At 38.1% G+C, this 20710-nt stretch overlaps 1 protein-coding gene across 5 annotated transcripts in view; it reads left to right on the forward strand.

The window, feature by feature from the left end:
- The window catches only part of LOC143227898 (transcription intermediary factor 1-alpha-like), a 92975-nt gene that overhangs the window by 7965 nt on the left and 64300 nt on the right, over positions 1-20710 (forward strand). For all 5 annotated transcript variants that reach the window (XM_076459349.1, XM_076459285.1, XM_076459406.1 and 2 more), the window contains exons 2-3: positions 9831-10147; positions 10439-10698. In XM_076459349.1, the coding sequence (XP_076315464.1) occupies positions 9831-10147; positions 10439-10698 (577 nt within the window). The remainder of the gene's footprint in view (positions 1-9830; positions 10148-10438; positions 10699-20710) is intronic.

The following is a 20710-nucleotide window of genomic DNA, read 5'->3' on the forward strand; positions in this document are numbered from 1 at the left end:
ATATGTTTACTTTGGAATATTTTAAAATATTCCACATCATATCTGTTTCTCTGAATAACTCAGCTGCCCAATTCATAAGAAATAATTCTTGTTGCATCCCTCCAAAATTTGTGTTTTGGAAACTTATAAACAAAGTATCATTATTCCTTATGTCTGTAGGCAGCAAAATGTTCAATTTAACAATTTCAACCCTTTTGATCATTTCTACATTAAAATTTAATAAATCTAAAATAGCATTGTTCGTAGTAGTCCATTGACTAAATGGTGAAGAAATCTATCTTGAATAGTTTCCAGAACTTTCTTTTTTCCTCGTGGTTGAACTCTAGAATTTATCAGTATATATGCTTCAGACTAAAAATCATAATTTATGCAAAAAGCCACTTATCCCCATTTCTTTAGTACTCTATCCCAATTAAATAGCCTGTACCCTATTATATTAAAATCTTCCATTCCTGACAATGCTCTAACCTTCATCCCCACAGTTAATTCTGGAGAGTATCCCTCATAGAATTAAGTTATGGCCTTTTGTCTTTAAATGCCTTTATCAACTCCAACCTCTTGAGCTTATTAATTAAATCCTCTGAGCTACCTTTCTCTACATCATTATCCCCTATGTGCACAACAAAAACTATGTGTCTGATCGCCTCCTTTATTGTACCTTCTGTTGTTGTTAGTTATATACTCCAACTGTACTCCTGTACTGGCAAAAATACACTGCTTCAGTAAACAATGAACAATATTGACAGTTATATGATTCTTTCCATTTATATAGTGACAGTAAAATATACAAGATTTATATGGCATATGAACTGTAAAAATACAAAATACCAGACTTTATATGTTGTACCAGTATACAAATTGTTATATGTTTTATCATTTAAAACTTATTTTTCACTGTTTTACTTGCATACAAAACATGAATGTAAAAATCATGATAGTTTTGTAATTTGTATAAAATCAAAGATTAAAGTTTAGGGAAAAAAAGTCTTCACTGACACAGCAGCTTAACAACTAAATAGAAATTTCAGTTATGATTGAATTCAATGGATTACAGTAGTGATGTAAGGCCAACATCAAAATATTTGAATAGTAGTTTTGAAAGTGAGTGTACTTGTGTATCTAGATATTTCTGAGTTATTCTGTAAAGTATTGACTTTTGTCTTGAATGAACTGTTTTCTGAAAATATTTAAAATTCACTGACAGATAGCTTTTACAGTTTGTTAGATGAATTAAGAAAACGATTGTTTTTATCTAAATGTTATTTAAAACTACAAGTAATGTACATTCTGTTAAGTCCTGTTATTGAGTTTTGGTATTAGAGTATACAGAGAAGGTTATTACTTTAAATTTATAGTTATGACACATTTTAACAGTTTCACTGTAACATAGTCTTTACTGCCTGAAGAAGGGCATCTGATTCCAAAACATACTAACCATCCACTGATGCTATAACTATTCCTCAATCTCCAGGGTTTCCACCCTTTCTTCATCTAAGCACTTTTACACCCCACTCAAATGCCTTAGGCAAAATCTTATTTGTAAAATTCTCCACCATCTTCAGTCCGACCTCTGTTTAGGTCATGTATACAAGTACCTCATACCGATAAGGTAACCACATTTTTTTGATGGAGCATTCAGTATGGATTTCTATCAAAAGGAGTCCTGATTATTTACTATTTGTATTGTGAATTTGAACAAAATTGTCATTTATGATTATTTTTTCATTTAGTCGTGAAAAAGTTAGGACACCCTATGAAAGTCTGTGTATTTTTGTAACATTTTTGGATATATGGATATTTAATCTCAATTTCAACAATACTGAGAGATTATAGGAATACAACTAAACAATTAAAATGAAGAAAAGACTTTTCAAGATCTTCTGTAAATGTAATTCTACAAAAATGCATATTCTAACTGAGGAAAAAGTTAGGACACCCTACTTCCTAATAACTAGTGTTACTCCCTTTGGCTGAAATAACTGCAGTGAGATGCTTCTTGTAGCCATCTACCAGTCTCTAACATCAGTCTGAAGAAAGTTTGCCCCACTCCTCAATGCAGAATTCTTTCAGCTGTGAGATGTTTGAGGGGTTTCTTGCATGTACAGCCCACTTTAAGTCACCCCACAGCATCTCAATGGGATTAAGATCTGGACTTTGACTCAGCCACTCCAGGACTCTCCATTTCTTAGTTTTCAGCCAGTCCTTGGTGGATTTACTGATGTTTTGGGTCACTGTTGTGTTGCAGGGTCCAGTTCTGCTTTAGCTTTAACTTTTATACAGATGGTCTCACATGATCCTCAAGCACCCTCTGATACACAGTAGAATTCATAGTGGATTCTGTGATTGTGAGCTGTCCGAGTCCTGCTGCAACAAAGCAGCCCCAAACCATGACACTTCCACCTCCATGCTTCACAGTTGGTATGAGGTTCTTTTCCTGGAATGCTGTATTTGGTTTATGCCAAACATGTCCTCTGTTCTGGTGTCCAAATAATTCAATTTTGGACTAATTTGTCCAAAGAACATTATTCCAGAACTCCTGGTCTTTGTCTACATTCTCTCTGGCAAACTTCAGTCTGGCCTTGATGTTTCTCTTAGAGAACAAAGGTTTCCTCCTTGCACACTTCCCATGCAAGTTAAACTTGTGCAGTCTCTTTCTGATTGTAGAGGCATGCACTTTGACATCAACAGTAGCCAGAGCCCGCTGTTGGTCCTATGATGACATGTTAGGATGGTTGGAAACCTCTTTTTAGCATCTTGCGGTCTGCTCTCGGGGTGAACTTGTTTGGACGACCAGACCTGGGCATGTTGGCAGTTGTTTTGAAAGCCCTCCACTTGTTGACTATTTTCTGGATAGTGGAATGGCTGATTTCAAAATCTTTTGGGATCTTTTTAAATCCCTTACCAGACTCATAAGCTGCTACAAATTTCTTTCTGAAGGCCTCAGACAGCTCTTTTGCTCTCACCATGGTGCTCACTCTCACTTCAACAGTCAGGAGCACACCAAACTAAATGTCTGAGGTTTAAATAGGGCAAGCCTCATTCAAAATGCTGAGTAACGATTTTCTAATCATGTGCACCTGGTGTGATACACCTGTGTGTGAGTTGAGCCATTTTAAGTGGGAATAAATGTTGAGGTGTCCTAACTTTTTCCTCAGTTAGAATATGCATTTTTGTAAGAATTACATTTATAGAAGTTCTTTAAAAGTCTTTTCTTCAGTTTTAATTGTTTCGTTACATTCCTATAATCTCTCAGTATTGTTGAAATTGAAATTAAATATGTATATATCCAAAAATGTTACAAAAATACACAGGCTTTCATAGGGTGTCCTTACTTTTTCACATGACTATATATTTATAAACTACTTAACAAAAAACTTTAGATATGAATTCTTGGGCTGATGTTTCTCTTATAGAGGTCAACCAGACTTCTTCCATCCTTGTTACATGGTGGTCAACAGCCAGGGTAATGGTTACACTCAGTCAAAGCTGTCCGTGATATGATACATTGGGAGATGGAGACATTCACATACCGGGGTTGTCTTCAGGATGTTTTTGGATGACTTTTGCAAATGAACAAGAAATGACTGGTGAAAATTAAGACACTTCTTCTGGCTTCTATTTAGATTCTCAATAGACGGATCCACTTATGGACATGTGGGGTTCTTAATTGGAACCTATGATTGCTATAAGAGGATTTATTTCTTTTTGTCTTACCTCATAACTGTCCTGGGGTATTTATCTTCAATCCAACTTTAGTCTAAAGGTCATAAACATTTCCTTCAGCAATTTCAGGATGAGTTGGAGATTCTGCTGACATTCATCTCAACCAGATTGTCTTCTTCTGTTCTTTCTTTGGTTTCCTGGTTTGTTTATTGGGTAGGAAAGCTTTGTTAGAAAGTGTTTACAGTCTTCTGCCCTCATGGAATTTTGGAAAACTTCTTTTTCTATTCCATGTTATTTGCTGGAATTGCAGAGATTTTAGAATCACAAATTGATACTGCCCATTTACATTCTTCTTTATTGTTGTTGGCTTCTCATTTTTCTAGTTTTAATTTGGGAGTATCGGCCCTTAATGTATCCCAACCCCCTCCGTCAGTTCCCAGATCCATTTGTTCCCATAATAGGGTCCATCTGTATTATCAAGGATCCTCTGCTCAGGTAAACTGAAGGCAGAGGAATTGGTGACTATCCTTTGTGGGGAATAGCAGTGGGAGCACAATTACATCACTTCCCGAGTTTTTCATGACGGATTCATGGATACTCCATGCTCTGGCTTCAGGGTTGGTCATGCTATTTACATCACCTCCACCATTGTTTGCTTAACCAATTGCTTTTTCATCTCCAACAGATTAACTGTGAGTGAAGCTCCATTCCCATGCCATAATATAGTTGTTGGTGAAAAAGGCAATAGAGAGGGTTGATCCTGTCTTTCAATAATTTTATTCCCAATTAATTGTTCCACCCAAGAAGATTAGGAGATTGGCATTCCATCATTTCTGTCTTAACTCAACCAATTTTTAGACCCTTCTTGTTTTCAATGGAATTTTTACTCACCCTGTGTTAGTACTTTGCACCAGGGCTCGAGATGACCAAGTTCGATGTTACCTATGCTTATTCCCTATTTTTAGGTTGCAAAAGCACAACCAATGGAATGGGATTCGAGAAATCAGTGAGCACTAGAAACATTTATCCAGTAGTCCGCTCTCTGGTTCACAGAGTCCGAAAAGAAGTGCACCAAAAAAACTGTGACTCTCTTTAGGTAGCCAAATGCCTCATCATCTAATTAGCAGCATGTATGAATGGATTAACAAGATTCCTGTTGTCCCCATCTATTGTCTAGTAAAACCACAGCCAAGAGAATGGGCTTTGAGAAATCATCCATTTGGATGTGTTTTTCAATACTCACTTAAGTTGTGCTTATGAACCCCTCAGGCTTTAAGCCATGGAAAAAGCCATCATATTTTTACTTTTGTCTCCTCCTACTGCATGGATGGCTCTGTCTCTTTTGGGGATGTGGGCATCCTTCAAATCTATCATTTCTTTGGAACAAACACAAGTTCCCTTCATTGGTCACTGCTCAACCAATGAATCATGCATTCCGATCCTTTGGATCATTCTGTATCATTACAGAGGACTAATATCATTGATTGCAAATGATGGTTCCACCACCTGCTCCTAAGATCCATCTGTTAACAGATGCATCTCTTCATGGATGGGGAGCTTATCTTCAAGATCAAGAATTCCAGGGTACCTGGATGGAAGATGAGTCTACTCTTCTTATCAATGTTCTTGAACTTCTTACATCTGGCAGTGGTTTAAAGTCTGTCTCTCTTGAGGAAAAAAATTATTATATTACGACAATTCCATAGCTGTGTATTTTTTGTCAAGGAGGCACACATTCTCAAGACATTTGGATCTGCTGTATTAGGGTCACTCCCTTGATGTCAGTCTTTTAGCATGTTATGTTCCAGGAGTGATGAATTTTAGTACAAGTCACTTGTTTTGACCAAACTGGATTATTCCTCAAGCGTTAGCAATAGATACATTCAGTCATGACTGGACAGGTTTATGTCTGTATGAACTTCTGCCAATTTGGCTGGTGCCCCCTGTGACTCACTTGGTTCTTTCTACTCCTGTTGAATTCTCTTGTTTGCATCTAATTGGCCAGCCCTAGCTTGGTTTCCACTTCTTCAGAACCTGTATGAATATACACATCTACTCTAAGTGGGTTTATATCATGGGAAAAAGCAATTACATTATTAGGATGAGTTCCATTGAGATTGAGAAATAGCTGCATTGTTAGCAGAGGTAAGTATTATGAGATACATTTTCAGCTTAGAAAAATGTTACCTTTTGTGAAATTATCAGGACATCAGACCTTTGTCTGTGGAAAGAAATGAATCCTTCTGGAAATTTGTGAACTATGTGGAACCAAGGTTTGTCATAATTTGAAATAACAACATGCATTTATCGATATACAACATGACAAAGTTGAAAGAGAACTTCAAAACCATCAGTTCATTTCACTGAACATTGAATTTCAGCAATGGATGATGCATACCTGCCAGTTACTGCTCATGAAATGAAAGATTAAACTTGGAGACCAAAATAACCTCTTAACTACACATTGCTGAGAATGCTGCAAGTGACTTGACCTAATGATTTTCTCTCTTTATGATATAGCTTGGGTAATAATTTATCCCTTGTTGTTTTACATTTACCTTTGACCACATTCTAGAAACTTGAAGTTTTGTACTCTATGTGTGTGTAAAATACTGTTAGTTGCTTTTTAGTACTTTTAGTAAATTTGTTATAGGAAGAAATGAACATATTATTTGTTGTTGTTTTTTGTGGCTCCAAACTACAAGGAATATGTGAATCAGCTTGATGGGTACCACAAACTAGTGTAGTTACTAATCACCTAGTGGTCCTAAAGGCTGTAGCTTTCCTAGATGTAGGTTTAATGGTTTTCTTCAGCAAATGCTTTGCCAAAGGATCTTCAGACAGCACACATTTTAAAATATTTTTACAATATTTACTTTTCTTAATTCTCTCTGTACAAAAGGTAATTGTGTGCATGTCATCTTCCAGTTTCTTTTCTATGTAGTATTACTGCATATGTGACACATAGCCTACTTGCTCAGATAAAAACTAAGTAAAATATTGAAAACATTTGACCTGTGAATTATAACACATGCTTTTGTTTTACTTGGCATTATGAGAAAATCTAGTTATGAACTAGGCTACATCAGCTTTTCAGTGAATTTGCTGGTCAAAACTTTACTCACTTGACTGCTTAGTGCATTTTGTGTTACTCTTCAGTAGCTTCACATTGAAATAAGATTCTCCAGTTGAAGTGTGACAGACAGTATAACAAGCAATAGGCCTGGTTTAACTTGTTCACCATGAGCCTGATTAGATATGTATTGAAAATATGGATGCTTCATTTCATAGAACGTTTCCCATTTCTCTTACCCTTTTTTTTATAACGTTTTTGTACTGCTAATTAACCTCATTCCCCCATGAATTTAGCTTTCCTAATTTGTAAAACCACAAATATTGGCAACTCAATCTCAGTCTTTTAGTTTTCATTCACCTTTAACAGTAAGTAAATTAACAGGTAACCAATGAGTATTGACCAACCCTAAGGTACCTGGGTCAGAAATTTCTTCCTGTTAACTCTCAGTTAAGACTGGCTCTGATTTTGATCCAGCGTGAGATAGAGACATATTCAGTGTAGAGATGTTTTATCTTGATCCAGTGTGAGATAGAGACATATTCAGTGTAGAGATGTTTTTTCTTGATCCAGTGTGAGAGGGAGACATATTCAGTGTAGAGATGTTTTATCGTGATCCAGTGTGAGATAGAGACATATTCAGTGTAGAGATGTTTTATCTTGATCCAGTGTGAGATAGAGACATATTCAGTGTAGAGATGTTTTATCTTGATCCAGCATGAGAGGGAGACATATTCAGTGTAGAGATGTTTTATCTTGATCCAGTGTGAGGAGACATATTCAGTGTAGAGATGTTTTATCTTGATCCAGCATGAGAGGGAGACATATTCAGTGTAGAGATGTTTTATCTTGATCCAGTGTGAGATAGAGACATATTCAGTGTAGAGATGTTTTATCGTGATCCAGTGTGAGATAGAGACATATTCAGTGTAGAGATGTTTTATCTTGATCCAGTGTGAGATAGAGACATATTCAGTGTAGAGATGTTTTATCTTGATCCAGTGTGAGATAGAGACATATTCAGTGTAGAGATGTTTTATCTTGATCCAGTGTGAGATAGAGACATATTCAGTGTAGAGGTATTTCTGAAACTGCTTTTCTTGATTATCCAGGAAAGGGTGAGAATTTAGACCTGGTTTCTTGAGAGCCTTTCTTTACCAAGTGAACTTCTCGTAACCAGTTTTGATTATCCAGGAAAGGGTGAGAATTTAGACCTGGTTTCTTGAGTATTTTTTTTTACCAAGTGAACTTCTCATAACCAGTTCTGATTATCCAGGAAAGGGGGAGAATTTAGACCTGGTTTCTTGAGTGCCTTTCTTTACCAAGTGAACTTCTCATAACCAGTTCTGATTATCCAGGAAAGGGGGAGAATTTAGACCTGGTTTCTTGAGTGCTTTTCTTTACCAAGTGAACTTCTCATAACCAGTTCTGATTATCCAGGAAAGGGGGAGAATTTAGACCTGGTTTCTTGAGTGCTTTTCTTTACCAAGTGAACTTCTTGTAACCAGTTCTGATTATCCAGGAAAGGGGGAGAATTTAGATTTGGTTTCTCGAGTGCTTTTCTTTACCATGTGAACTTCTCATAACCAGTTCTGATTATCCAGGAAAGGGGGAGAATTTAGATTTGGTTTCTCGAGTGCCTTTCTTTACTAAGTGAACTTCTCATAACCAGTTCTGATTATCCAGGAAAGGGGAGAATTTAGACCTGGTTTCTTGAGTGCCTTTCTTTACCAAGTGAACTTCTCATAACCAGTTCTGATTATCCAGGAAAGGGGGAGAATTTAGACTTGGTTTCTCGAGTGCCTTTCTTTACTAAGTGAACTTCTCATAACCAGTTCTGATTATCCAGGAAAGGGGGAGAATTTAGACCTGGTTTCTTGAGTAATTTTCTTTACCAAGTGAACTTCTCATAACCAGTTCTGATTATCCAGGAAAGGGAGAGAATTTAGACCTGGTTTCTTGAGTGCTTTTCTTTACCAAGTGAACTTCTCATAACCAGTTCTGATTATCCAGGAAAGGGGGAGAATTTAGACCTGGTTTCTTGAGTGCCTTTCTTTACCAAGTGAACTTCTCATAACCAGTTCTGATTATCCAGGAAAGGGGGAGAATTTAGACCTGGTTTCTTGAGTGCCTTTCTTTACCAAGTGAACTACTCATAACCAGTTCTGATTATCCAGGAAAGGGGGAGAATTTAGACCTGGTTTCTTGAGTACTTTTCTTTACCAAGTGAACTTCTCATAACCAGTTCTGATTATCCAGGAAAGGGTGAGAATTTAGACCTGGTTTCTCAAGTGCCTTTCTTTACTAAGTGAACTTCTCATAAACAGTTCTGATCAACCACCACCTGCTCCTTTTCACCAATTACTCAGTTGCTTTTGAGCCTACTCCTTCTTTAACAGCATATATATTGGAGTGGGACACTTGGTTTTTCCACTTACACATTGGTGTACATCCATGATCTATGCAGTTGTTACCTGTATGGATAATTCTCTCACTGAAACTTTCACCTTTTCATCATGGGATTCTTGCTATAAGTTGAAGTAACTATGGTTTAGAAGCTCATTTTTTTCTAAATATAAAATGTATTTCCAATAATACTTCCCTTTTCTGACACACTCTCACTTAGAGCCAGTGTTATTGACTGGAGGGGTGTAAGTTTTAAAAAATGGTTACATTGTCTAAGTGAGATTTTCATGTACAGAAGGTATATTGTAGGTGGAGTGTGTCATAAGGCAGAAAACTACCAAAAGCAGTTAAGTGAGGTATAAAAGACTGGATCAAGTGAGATCAATTCTTAGATGTTGACCATACCAAGGTTGAGAAATAGCTGCATGTCAGTGGAGATAAGTATTGTTGGAAATGCATTTTCAAATTAGTAAAATGTTAACCTTGATGAAAGAACATATATAGAATTAAATCTCAAATACCTTTAACCTCTGATATAATTTTCATATGTGAAATAAAATTCCATGTTTTTAATTTCTTTGTAAACTGACCTTGTTATTGTTGGAAAATCATTGGAGTTTGAAACTATAAATGTTTGCTCAGTTATTGCAGAGTTTATTTGTTTGAGTTGATATATCTTCCATTTTAGCAACCAAGCCTGTAACGTGCCCAGTCTGTAAGGAAGAAATTAACCCTGATGTTTCAATAGAACATCTATTTATCTTGGAGAACTTAGCACATGAAAGTGAGGACAGGAAAGGACCATGTTGTACAAATTGTGAGGAGAGTGCTTTAGCCTCTGGGTTCTGTACAGATTGTCAGGAATGGCTGTGTGAAGTATGTGTTCAGGCTCACCAGCGAGTTCGGGTAACCAAGGATCACAGTATAAGGCCACGTAATGAAATGGAAGGGGAAAAAACAACGGGACTTGGTCAGAAATACCACTTTTGTCCCTTGCATTCAAAGGTATGGTAACTAACCAGTAAATCATTGTTATGCATAATTTATTAGAAGATGATATATAAGATATTTACTAAAGCATAAGTTAGGAAATAACTGTTTGACTTTGTAGTTGTAATAGTAATGGAATGTATTAATTAGTGTATTAATGTATTAATTAGTGTAGTTTAAGGTTAGTAATCTTCTCTTTGTTTGGAAAATTTCTAAGGGTTAAATTTTGAATATATATTTCAGGTTATACAATATCTTATTATTCTGTTGTTCTTAGTATTGCTAAGGTGTTCTTTGTAATTTCAGGAACCTCTGAAGTTGTATTGTGAAAGCTGTGACAAGCTGACATGTCGGGATTGCCAACTTTTGGAGCATAAAGACCACAAGTACCAGTTTCTTTCATCTGCTTGTGAACAACACAGGAGTTACTTAGCCACTCTGCTTTCAAAAATTAAGGAAAAATACAGCTATATTGAAAATGTCCAAACACTAATTAGCCAGAGGCAGAATGAATTAACAGACAGAGAAAAAGAAGTAACTCAGGAAATAAAAATGTTTGCTATAAAGTGAGTACTGTAAGAAATTATGGGATATTGTGTGACAAGTTATGTACGCTCATGTTAGTGTTATTTGTTGGTATTAGCTAAACTTATCTCAGTATTACTTAGTGAGTGTGAGCAAACTATGCTGTATATAACAGTAGGTTCTTTGAAGTGTGTGCCAGTTGTCTTACACAAGTACGACAACCTGTTTAAAAATAGTTGAGTTTCCATGACCTTGTCTAATTTACAGACATACGTACATCTCATCAGTATCACAATCTTGATGACAAAAAAACCTACTTGAAATAAAAATGTATCTCAGGACAGCTGGTATGGGTACCAGCCATTCTGAGATACATGATCACATAAAAATAGTTGAGTTTCCATGACCTTGTGTAATTTACAGGCCATTTGTCTCCTACAGGTACCACAACCTGTTTAAAAATACTGAAGTTTACAAGATCTTGTCCTAATTACAGGCCAGTTGTCTCACAGCCTATAAAAATGCAATGAGCTACCATTTATCGTCTTTTGTAGTATTGGAACAATTTTTTTCCTAACTTCTCTAGCTCTCATCCATCATTGCTAAGAACTAGGTAATCACACTTTAAGTGATAAATAAAAACTGCATACCCCCAAAACTGAAGACTGATAAAAGGCACTACCTTTATAACATGAGAAGAACATACAAAATTATCAAAAAAAGGGGTGTCTTTTCACATCTGAATAAGATGGTTCCTGATTAGAGGGACTGCTTTTTCTAACATGAGAAGGACACACATATGAAGAAGTTATTTCTTGATATAATGTATTTTACACACAGTTTTCATTTTTGTGTTTTTTTCACAACTTTACCCTTCAGTGTGGATTCCTGTATGTGGTAAGGGGATCTCCCAGGGAAGGTTCTGTTCTTTCAGTTTACCTCCTCTGGGATCTAAACATCCACCCATGTATTTGCCATGCACGGTGACCTTTGAAGAGGAGGAGAGGATTCTGGTGGTCGAGGGTCCTACCATAACACACCACTTTGGCCTTGAATTCCTGTAGATGGGCAGCCTTAGGGTGACCCCCCTAGGGTCAGCCAAGTACCAGTGTTGGATGTTCTCAACAGGTGTTGTGGACATTTGTATCTAATGCTGGTATTCACTTATAGTGCTCACGAAACCCTGGAATTGTAGTAAGTCCCCTCGTAGGGCTTCATGGTGGGTGGGGTCAGTGGGTGCCAAAACATTCATTTTTTATTATGGATCCTCCAAATAAAAATTTAAAATAGTGAAAAAAACAGTCCATAGGTAAATGATCAGTGTTGAAAATTCTGAGCAGTAGTCTTCAACATCTGTAACACTTGTACCTCAAAATCTTATCCTACATTCTCTTTCAGACAAACCTTTAGGGCAATTGTTTTCCTTTTTCATTCAGAAGGGACTAGAGGGACTTGCTGGCTCTCCAAAGTCAGTATAGAAGCTTTGGTCTGGTGACACTGGTGGAAACATCCACATTTAAACACAGTGAACTCCTCTTGCATTTGAAGGCAATTGGTGACATACCCATTGAGGTTACGCCCTATGCTACTTTGAATTCATCATGAGGAGTTATTGTTGAGAGGGGTTTGAAGAACATCCCCAAGTGTGAGATTCTTGCTGGTTTTACCACCCAAGGAGTTTCTGCAGTGAGGCATATTTCCACTCACAAAGATAGAATTATGATGCTGACCAATGTCCTCATTTTCACATTTACATCACTATGTTAACCTGCCACCCATCAAGGCAGATTATCTTAATTGCAAGATATGGCCATATATTCCTAACTTTCTTGGATGGTTCCAGTGTCAGCGGTTCGGTCACTGCAACAAGCACACGTCAAGGAGCTATGATGCCTTTGAGTGTGAAATGGACCCTCATTGCATTCGTTGCAATGGCTCTCACCCATCCTACATTTTTTCTTGCCCTAATTGGTTATAAAAAAAATAGATGCAGTGTTTGAAGATGATTCAAAACATTACTTACCCTGATGCTCAAAAGTTGCTGTGCTCCGTTTCATCTTGGACGTATGCTGCTGCACTTTGTTCTACTACTACAGTGGGAGTACAGACAGATTTCTGTGCTTCCAAAAAAAATCATTCTCAAACCATGTGAAAAGTCTTTTGACCTCCATGGTTAATAAACAGTTGATGAATTAAAGTCAATGTACTCCTCTGTCTCTCTCAGTCACTGGAATCCTCTTCCAATGATAATGACCTGCCCAATTGACCCAGGGCAGGATCTGTGAAGGTCAACAGACCTCCCTTGAATAAAAACAGTAAAGAAAAGAGATGTGGTCATAAACAGAAGGCTTCTAAAGCTGGGCTTCCACTAGAAAAATAACTCTCTTAGCCACTGTGGCTGAACAAAGTAATTTTCTTTTAGCTGCAGTGACAGTTGTTTAACCAAAATTTTAGGTCGGCAAAAACTGTGTGGTGTGTGACTTTAAATATGCATCAATTCCATCCAGTAAAAAATAGTTGTAATTATGTGAAAATCTACAAGACATTACGTTTTGTACTATTTTTTTATTCCCCAGCAATCTTCCCCACCGAAAAACAAAATAAACATGATAAGAGGAAAATAAAGAGATACATTTCTCAAAATAACACAGAAACAAAACAATGACTTAAAACTAGAATACAGTAGCATGACTAGTAAGTAGATAAATCCAATGGCAGCTCTTCAGTCAAATCATTCTCAATAGAAGATGTGGTAGAAGTCGACACGTGAGGTTCCAAACCACATTTCTTCAACAGGAATGGTACCCACATCTGTCTTTGTGAGTGACCCAGTATCTAAATGCAGAGTCGAAGTTAAAATGATCTAAAGGTTTGGACTTTATGGATAAGTTCAGTAATATTTCTGTCTTATCCACAGACAGACTGCTCCTGGTGTCTGTTTTGATACTGTTATACCTGCTAATTCCCCGCTCACAGTCAACAGAGGTAAGTGGAGTCATTAATCCAATTGCTACAAACTGAGACAGATTTGGAAAAGTTTGATGGGTCTGGTGGATGTATTCTTTGTAGAAGCTCTTCATGTTTCTGTTCTTGTGAGCATCCTGTTCCATTATGTTCCTTAGCAGCAGCCATTCAGTCAGTGCCTCATCCTCATTGATGAAAGAAGTGCTGGATGAGTTTCTTCAGATCATCCTCATCAGATACTACTCTGCTGGGACATGGGCTAAATATTGAAAAAAATGACATGATGTTAGTGTCTGGGAATGCTACTTGTAGTCTTGTGACCACCTCTTCAACAAATGACTCAGCAGCTGATCTGTACTTTTCACATTGTTTATCAATATCTTTGATGTCATGGCCTCTGTAAGAAGTGTAACCACTGGCATCAGGAGCTTGTGGGAGTTCCTTTAGTGCAGTCTGTGTGTAAGGACCAGGGATGTGCACCAGCAACTGAATTGACAGATAAATCGGCTCTCTGTAGAGGTGTTGACAAAAGTCCAAGAACGTCAACAGCATCAGCCAAAAAATGTGTCATCATGACAAAGCTGTAACATGACATTTGCTGGACTAGACCATGTAGCAAGGCTTGGCCTGGAGTACCACATTCCATTGCTACGACCTGCAGGCAGCTTATCACAGATGCAATACAGTTGACTAGTGCTTGGACAGAATCATTAAAAGAGAGCCATGTGTGAAGAACACTTGCTTGATTTTGTTGCTTTTCTCTCCATGCAATACTTTGCTCTTTTCCAGAACCCGACACAACTTGGGAGAATATTTCAGGCTTTTAGCAAACTGGTTCAAAACTGAAATGTACTTCACAAGGTATGGCACCTGGTTTGCTGCCTTTTCAGCAGCCAACAGTAATCTGTGTGCCAGACAATGACTTGTTATTATCCAGGGGCATTCCTCCTTAAATTTTGTAGCAACACCTATTTTTATTCCCACCATGACATTTGCACAATCAGTTGCAAGTCCAACCAAGTCAACATCAAACAGTCCTCGATCTGCCATGACTGAGTGCATTGTGTTGTAGATAGAATTAGCCTCAATGTTGGTCAGCTCACACACAGCAAGGAATTGACTTGTAACCTCACCTAATGATGAAAGATATAAATTATCAGTATAGAGGTGTTTCCTGCATCAGTTGCTTCATCTGCTTCAAGAGCAAAAAATGGGAAAGGCAATGCTCGAAAGGTTGCCTGCATTTCATCTTGAACCAAATGATTTAGGGAACTGTACATATCATCCAATGACTGGCTGTGGATGTATGTGAAGCTCTCTGTTCCACATTGTGACTGAGTCTGTAGTTTCCTTAGAGAGGTCACTCCCTGTTAAAAATATATAAGAACTTGTGTTTTGAAATAAGACCACCAATTAAAGTAATAAACAAAGATATCTAGAAGAGTTGGCTAGCTACTTAATTTTTGATAGATATTTTCAAAATGATTCACTTTTAGAAAATTGTCAAATTACCATTTGTTTTAAGAAAATACTGTAGAAAATAGAAAGTATCTTATTAATATTAGAATGAAGAATATTCTTACATTGAATACTTGTTGTGGAAGGAGGGAATGAAACTTCACAGTTGGGATGGCTTCCTTTGCTTGTACAAGTAATTTGGCCATTTGTGCCTGAATGCCACCTTTACACCCCACATACACATTCACAGCAGCAGTTGACATGTCCTTCTTCAAAACTTGTGATGCTACTGCACTGTGATGATCTTCTGACCATGCATGCTTCACCAAGTCGTCTTTTTAGGCTTAGTAGCAGTTTTCCCAGTGGTAGCATAAATATTTGTCTTGTTGTTGTCCCTATATAATTTGCAATGAAATTTATTTTGTTGGGAAACATGTTACATCCAAGGAAACTGTGAAAACCAAGTTTCTTTAACAACTCTGTGAAAATCGCAGGTATATTTTTTTCACACCAACAGTCCGATTACTGCTGCAAGCTTCAGTTTCTTTTCTATCTTTTCTTTTGGAAGTGGATTTCCAACCATTAGCTGATGTTGTTGCTTCGACCTTCTTTTGAAAAAAACTTTATATGTAATTGTTTAAATGTCTTTTTATCTTATCTAGGAGTTGTCATGATCTCAATTCAAACACATGTCAAATGAAACTTGGGATTTCCACTTTGATACAGACCATATGTTGGTTTGACGAAAGTCAGGTTTTCTCTGATTACTGTTTGTGTACCACAGGCAGAATCAAACATGTAGCATAAAAAATGAAAATAAAAGAAATCATTACTCAGCACAGCTGTCATCATTAACGGCGTAGATGGCAATAAAAACCATGAAAGCTGTTCGAGACTGAAACTTGAGCAGAATAAATAAAGGAAAACCATCCAAGACCAAAAAATTTTTATCTTTTGCCTCTGTGATGAAACCAACATGAGATGTTTTAGGCACATGTTGTTTCTTTTCGCCAATAGCGATGTGGCTAATGGCTAGCAGAAGCCTAGCAAAGTCATATGGGACAAGATTTGAAAGGTCAGTGGGCAATACAATTCTGACCCCTCTCTGATGGCCAGAAAGTAACTGATACCCAGAGCATTGCCAATACTCTAGGTGAAAGCTTTTGCCAGGTATCTAGCACTTATGCTTCTTCTTCCACCTCCTTCGCCATCAAGACATAGGCAGAGGAATTGTCTCTGTTACTATAATCACACCGGGTTGCTTTCCAACGGGCCCGTGCACATGCTGGGTGAGTAAGACGTCACAGCCAGAAGGAATCTTGGATTAAGTTCACAACCAGTATATCTTCTACCACCAGTTCCAAGATCATATGGGACAGGATTCGAAAGGTTAATGGACACTACAATTCTATCCCCCTCTCGATCTTACTCTCTGATGGTCAGGAGGTGACTGATGTTCGGAACATCGCTAACACTCTAGGTGAAAGCTTTTGCCGGGTATCTAGCACTTCTGCTTGTTCCTCCACCTTTCTGGCCATCAAGACTCGGGCAGAGCGATCACCTCTTTCCTTTCTAACTGACTGTTTCTTTGACTATAATTGTCCCTTTACCCTGTTGGAACTAAAAATGGCCCTTCATCGGTCTGCCAGTACGTCTGTTGGACCTGATGATATTCATTATGACATGCTGCACCATCTATCTCCTGCTTCTCTTGATGTCCTTCTGATTGTTTTCAACCGGATCTGGCAGGAGAATGTTTTTCCTGATGCCTGGTGCCAGGCTATTATTTTACCTTTCTCTAAGCCAGGGAAAGATCCCAAGATTCCTTCAAACTACCGTCCAATTGCTTCGACGAGCTGTCTCTGTAAGACATTAGAAAGGATGGTTAATGCTCGTCTTGTTTGGTTCCTTGAATCAAACAACCTCCTCTCGCCCACCCAGTGTGGGTTCCGTCGACAGCACTCCACCACAGACCACCTAATTCGTCTTGAAACATCTATCAGAGAAGCCTTTCTCAACCGCCACATCTTGTATCAATATTCTTTGACATAGAGAAGGCTTACAACACAACATGAAGGTATGGCGTTTTGCGAGACCTCCATACATATGGGTTACGTGGCCATCTACCCATGTTTATTAAAAATTTTTTAATGGACAGGAGATTCCAGGTTCGTGTGGGTTCGACACTTTCCCATTCTTTTGTACAGGAACTTGGAGCCCCTCAAGGCTGTGTATTGAGAGTTACACTCTTCAGTAAAAGATAAATGCCATCACTGAACAACTCCCTCTCACTGTTGCGAATGGGCTGTATGTCGACGACTTTCACATCTCATGTCAGTCGTCAAACATGAGATATATTGAGCGGCAACTACAAACCGCCCTCAATTGTGTACGGAAGTGGACTATGGCGAACGGCTTTAATTTCTCTCTCTCCAAAACTGTATGCATGCACTTTTGCCGTCGACGGGGTATTCACCCTGATCCCGAACTCCGTATCGGTGAAGTTTTGCTGCCAGTGGTCCCGGAGACCAAGTTCTTGGGGCTTATCTTTGATTGTAAACTGACCTTTATACCACACTTAAAGCAGCTTGGGTCAAATGCACAAGAGCACTGAACATCCTCCGTGTTCTCTCTTCTACCAGTTGGGGGCAGATCGCTGTTCAATGTTAAAGGTATATCGTGCTCTTATTAGATCGAAACTTCGATTATGGATCAATGGTCTATGGCTCTGCCATTCCTCGCCTTAAAGATGCTGGACCCCATTCATCACCAAGGACTTGACTCTGCACTGGGGCTTTCCGTACCTCTCCAGTTCAAAGTATATACATTGAATCTCATGAACCTTCTCTACACCTTCGCCGTTTGCAACTATCTTTACAATATACTTGAAACTTCATTCCTTACCAAAGCATCCCACCTGGAAATGTGTTTTCCTTCCTCGGTGGGCAGTACTTTTTCAGAACAGACGATCTGTCATTGCTCCGTTTGGCCTTCGCATCCGGGAGCAATTGGATGAATTGGGTCTGTCCTTGGATAACATTGCATGTTCCACAGGTCGGCCCATCCCACCATGGCTTATTACAGCCCCCAAATGTGACCTTTCTTTCAGTCACCTAAAAAAGGCAGATACTCCAGATTGGAAGTAGCGTCTTTTATTCAATGAATATCTTTCAAACAATCATTCAGTTCCCATTTATTCAGATGGTTCCAAATCAGGTAATTCAGTGGGCTCTGCTATGGTTTGCTATGGGTCAGTAGTTGCGCGCAGAATCCCTTCTACATCTTCTGTGTTCACTGCTGAACTGTATGCCATATCTCTTGCCCTGGATCACATTGCAGCTGATCAGTACTCCAACTGCACTATTTATACTGATTCGCTTAGTTCTATACTTGCCTTGGAATCGCTACACGTTAGCTCACATCCTATTCTCGCTGATATTCGAAACCGACTGGCCCATTTCTCATTAGCAGCTACTTCAATCCAGTTTTTCTGGATACCAGGCCATGTTGGTATTCGCGGGAACGAGCTTGCAGACATGGTAGCTAAATATGTCTGCTTCAGCACCATCACTCCTATGCCTATTCCGTACATGGACTATGGTGTTGTCTTCAAGGCTCGGCTCCGTGCCAGCTGGCAGTCCACTTGGAATGAGCAATGTGACAACAAACTTTTTCAAATCAAACCCAAAATTGGACTTTGGCCATCTAGCTTCCGTAAAGTTCGGAAGGAGGAAGTTGTTCTCACTAGGCTACGCATTGGTCACAGTTTTTTAACTCATCATTTTCTTTTATCTGGAACTGATGCACCAATGTGTAGTTTGTGTAACACTCAAATCACTATCAGCCACGTTTTACTTTCTTGCCGTCGTTACAATTCTCAACGACGGCAATATTTTAAACATATTTTTTCCCAGGGTCAACCTGTAACATTGGACAGAGTTATTGGTGATGGTGACTCTGTCCACCTTGATAATGTTTTTAATTTTTTAATGGCCATTAACCTTTTTAATCTCATTTAAGTGTTGTATATTTATTCATTACACCTTTTTAATTGTGGTTCCTTTTTTACAGTTTTAATCTCTCTCCTTCAATTTGACATTGGACAATGGCCAGAACATTAAATAACTCGACACCAGGACTGGAAAGGCCAACTTCAGGTGACTAACGCTCCTGTTTGAACTATCCGTTTGAACTACTCGTTAGTCATCCTGGCGAGTTGTTATTATACTTTTGCTGCATATCATTTCACACTTTTATTACTTAACTTTTTTAGTACTGGCCATATTGACTCATACCCGGAACCAGGACTGGAAAGACCAACTTCAGGTGACTGACGGTGGTTTTTATACTTACCTGTTAGTCTTCCTGGCGGGTTACGATCATTACCATTCTGCTACAGGTAGTTCTTTACAACTTTGTTGACTGGATGTCAACATTGGTTTTTACGCCATTTTCTGTTTTAATTGCCATTTTGCTTTTATCTTCAATTACTTTTACAAATTTTACTCCATTTACTTGACTTTTATCTTTTTACTGGACATTTGGCTATTCATTGTTACGATTTTGCGGAGTGTCTTTTAAAACTTTTATTCTTTTACATTTTGATAATAGCTGCTATGACACATAACCCGGAACCAGGACTGAAAAGGCCAACTTCAGGTGATTGACGGTGGTTCTTGAACTTACCTGTTAGTCTTCCTGGCGGGTTATGATCATTACCATTTTGCTAGAGTAAATATTTTACAACTTTGAAGACTGGATGTCACCATTGGGTTTTACACCATTTTCTGTTTTAATTGCTGTTTTGTTTTTACCTTCATTTACTTTTACAAATTTTACTCCATTTACTTGACTTTATCTTTTTACTGAACATTTGGCTACTCATTATTACGATTTTGCGAAGTGTCTTTTAAAACTTTTATTCTTTTACATTTTGATAATAGCTGCTATGACACATAACCCAGAACCAGGACTGGAAAGGCCAACTTCAGGTGATTGACGGTGGTTCTTGAACTTACCTGTTAATCTTCCTGGCGGGTTATGATCATTACCTTTTTGCTAGAGTAAATACCTTACAACTTCTTATACTCTGCCTTCTATCTTAACATTGTAGACTAGGTGTCAACATTGGTTTTATACTTTTTTGTTTTACCTTCATTTCCATTTATGTCTATAACTACATTTATTTATTTATTTTTATATTTTTTTTACATTTTTATCGAATGTCTGGCACAGATAGCCTCGCTGCTTTGTGCCATAAAACACTAAATCAATCAATCAATCAACTATAATCACCCCTTTACAATGGTGTAACTCAAACTGGCCCTTCATCGGTCAGACAGCACAATAGTTGGACCTGATCATATTCACAAAGAGATGCTTCACCATCTCTCTCTTCTGCTTCTCTTGCTATTCTTCTGATTGTTTTTAACTGGATCTGGCAGGTAGCCTAGCACCAGGCTATTGTCCAACCTTTCTCTAAGCCTGGGAAGGATCCCAAGATTCCTTCAAACTACTGTCCAATTGCTTTGATGAACTATCTCTGTGAGACCTTAGAGAGGATGGTTAATGCTCATCTTGTTTGGTTTTTCGAATCAAACAGCCTCTTCTCTCCCACTTAGTGGTGGTTCC

This window comes from Tachypleus tridentatus, chromosome 1, assembly GCF_004210375.1.
Source record: "Tachypleus tridentatus isolate NWPU-2018 chromosome 1, ASM421037v1, whole genome shotgun sequence".
Classification (NCBI taxonomy): domain Eukaryota; kingdom Metazoa; phylum Arthropoda; class Merostomata; order Xiphosura; family Limulidae; genus Tachypleus; species Tachypleus tridentatus.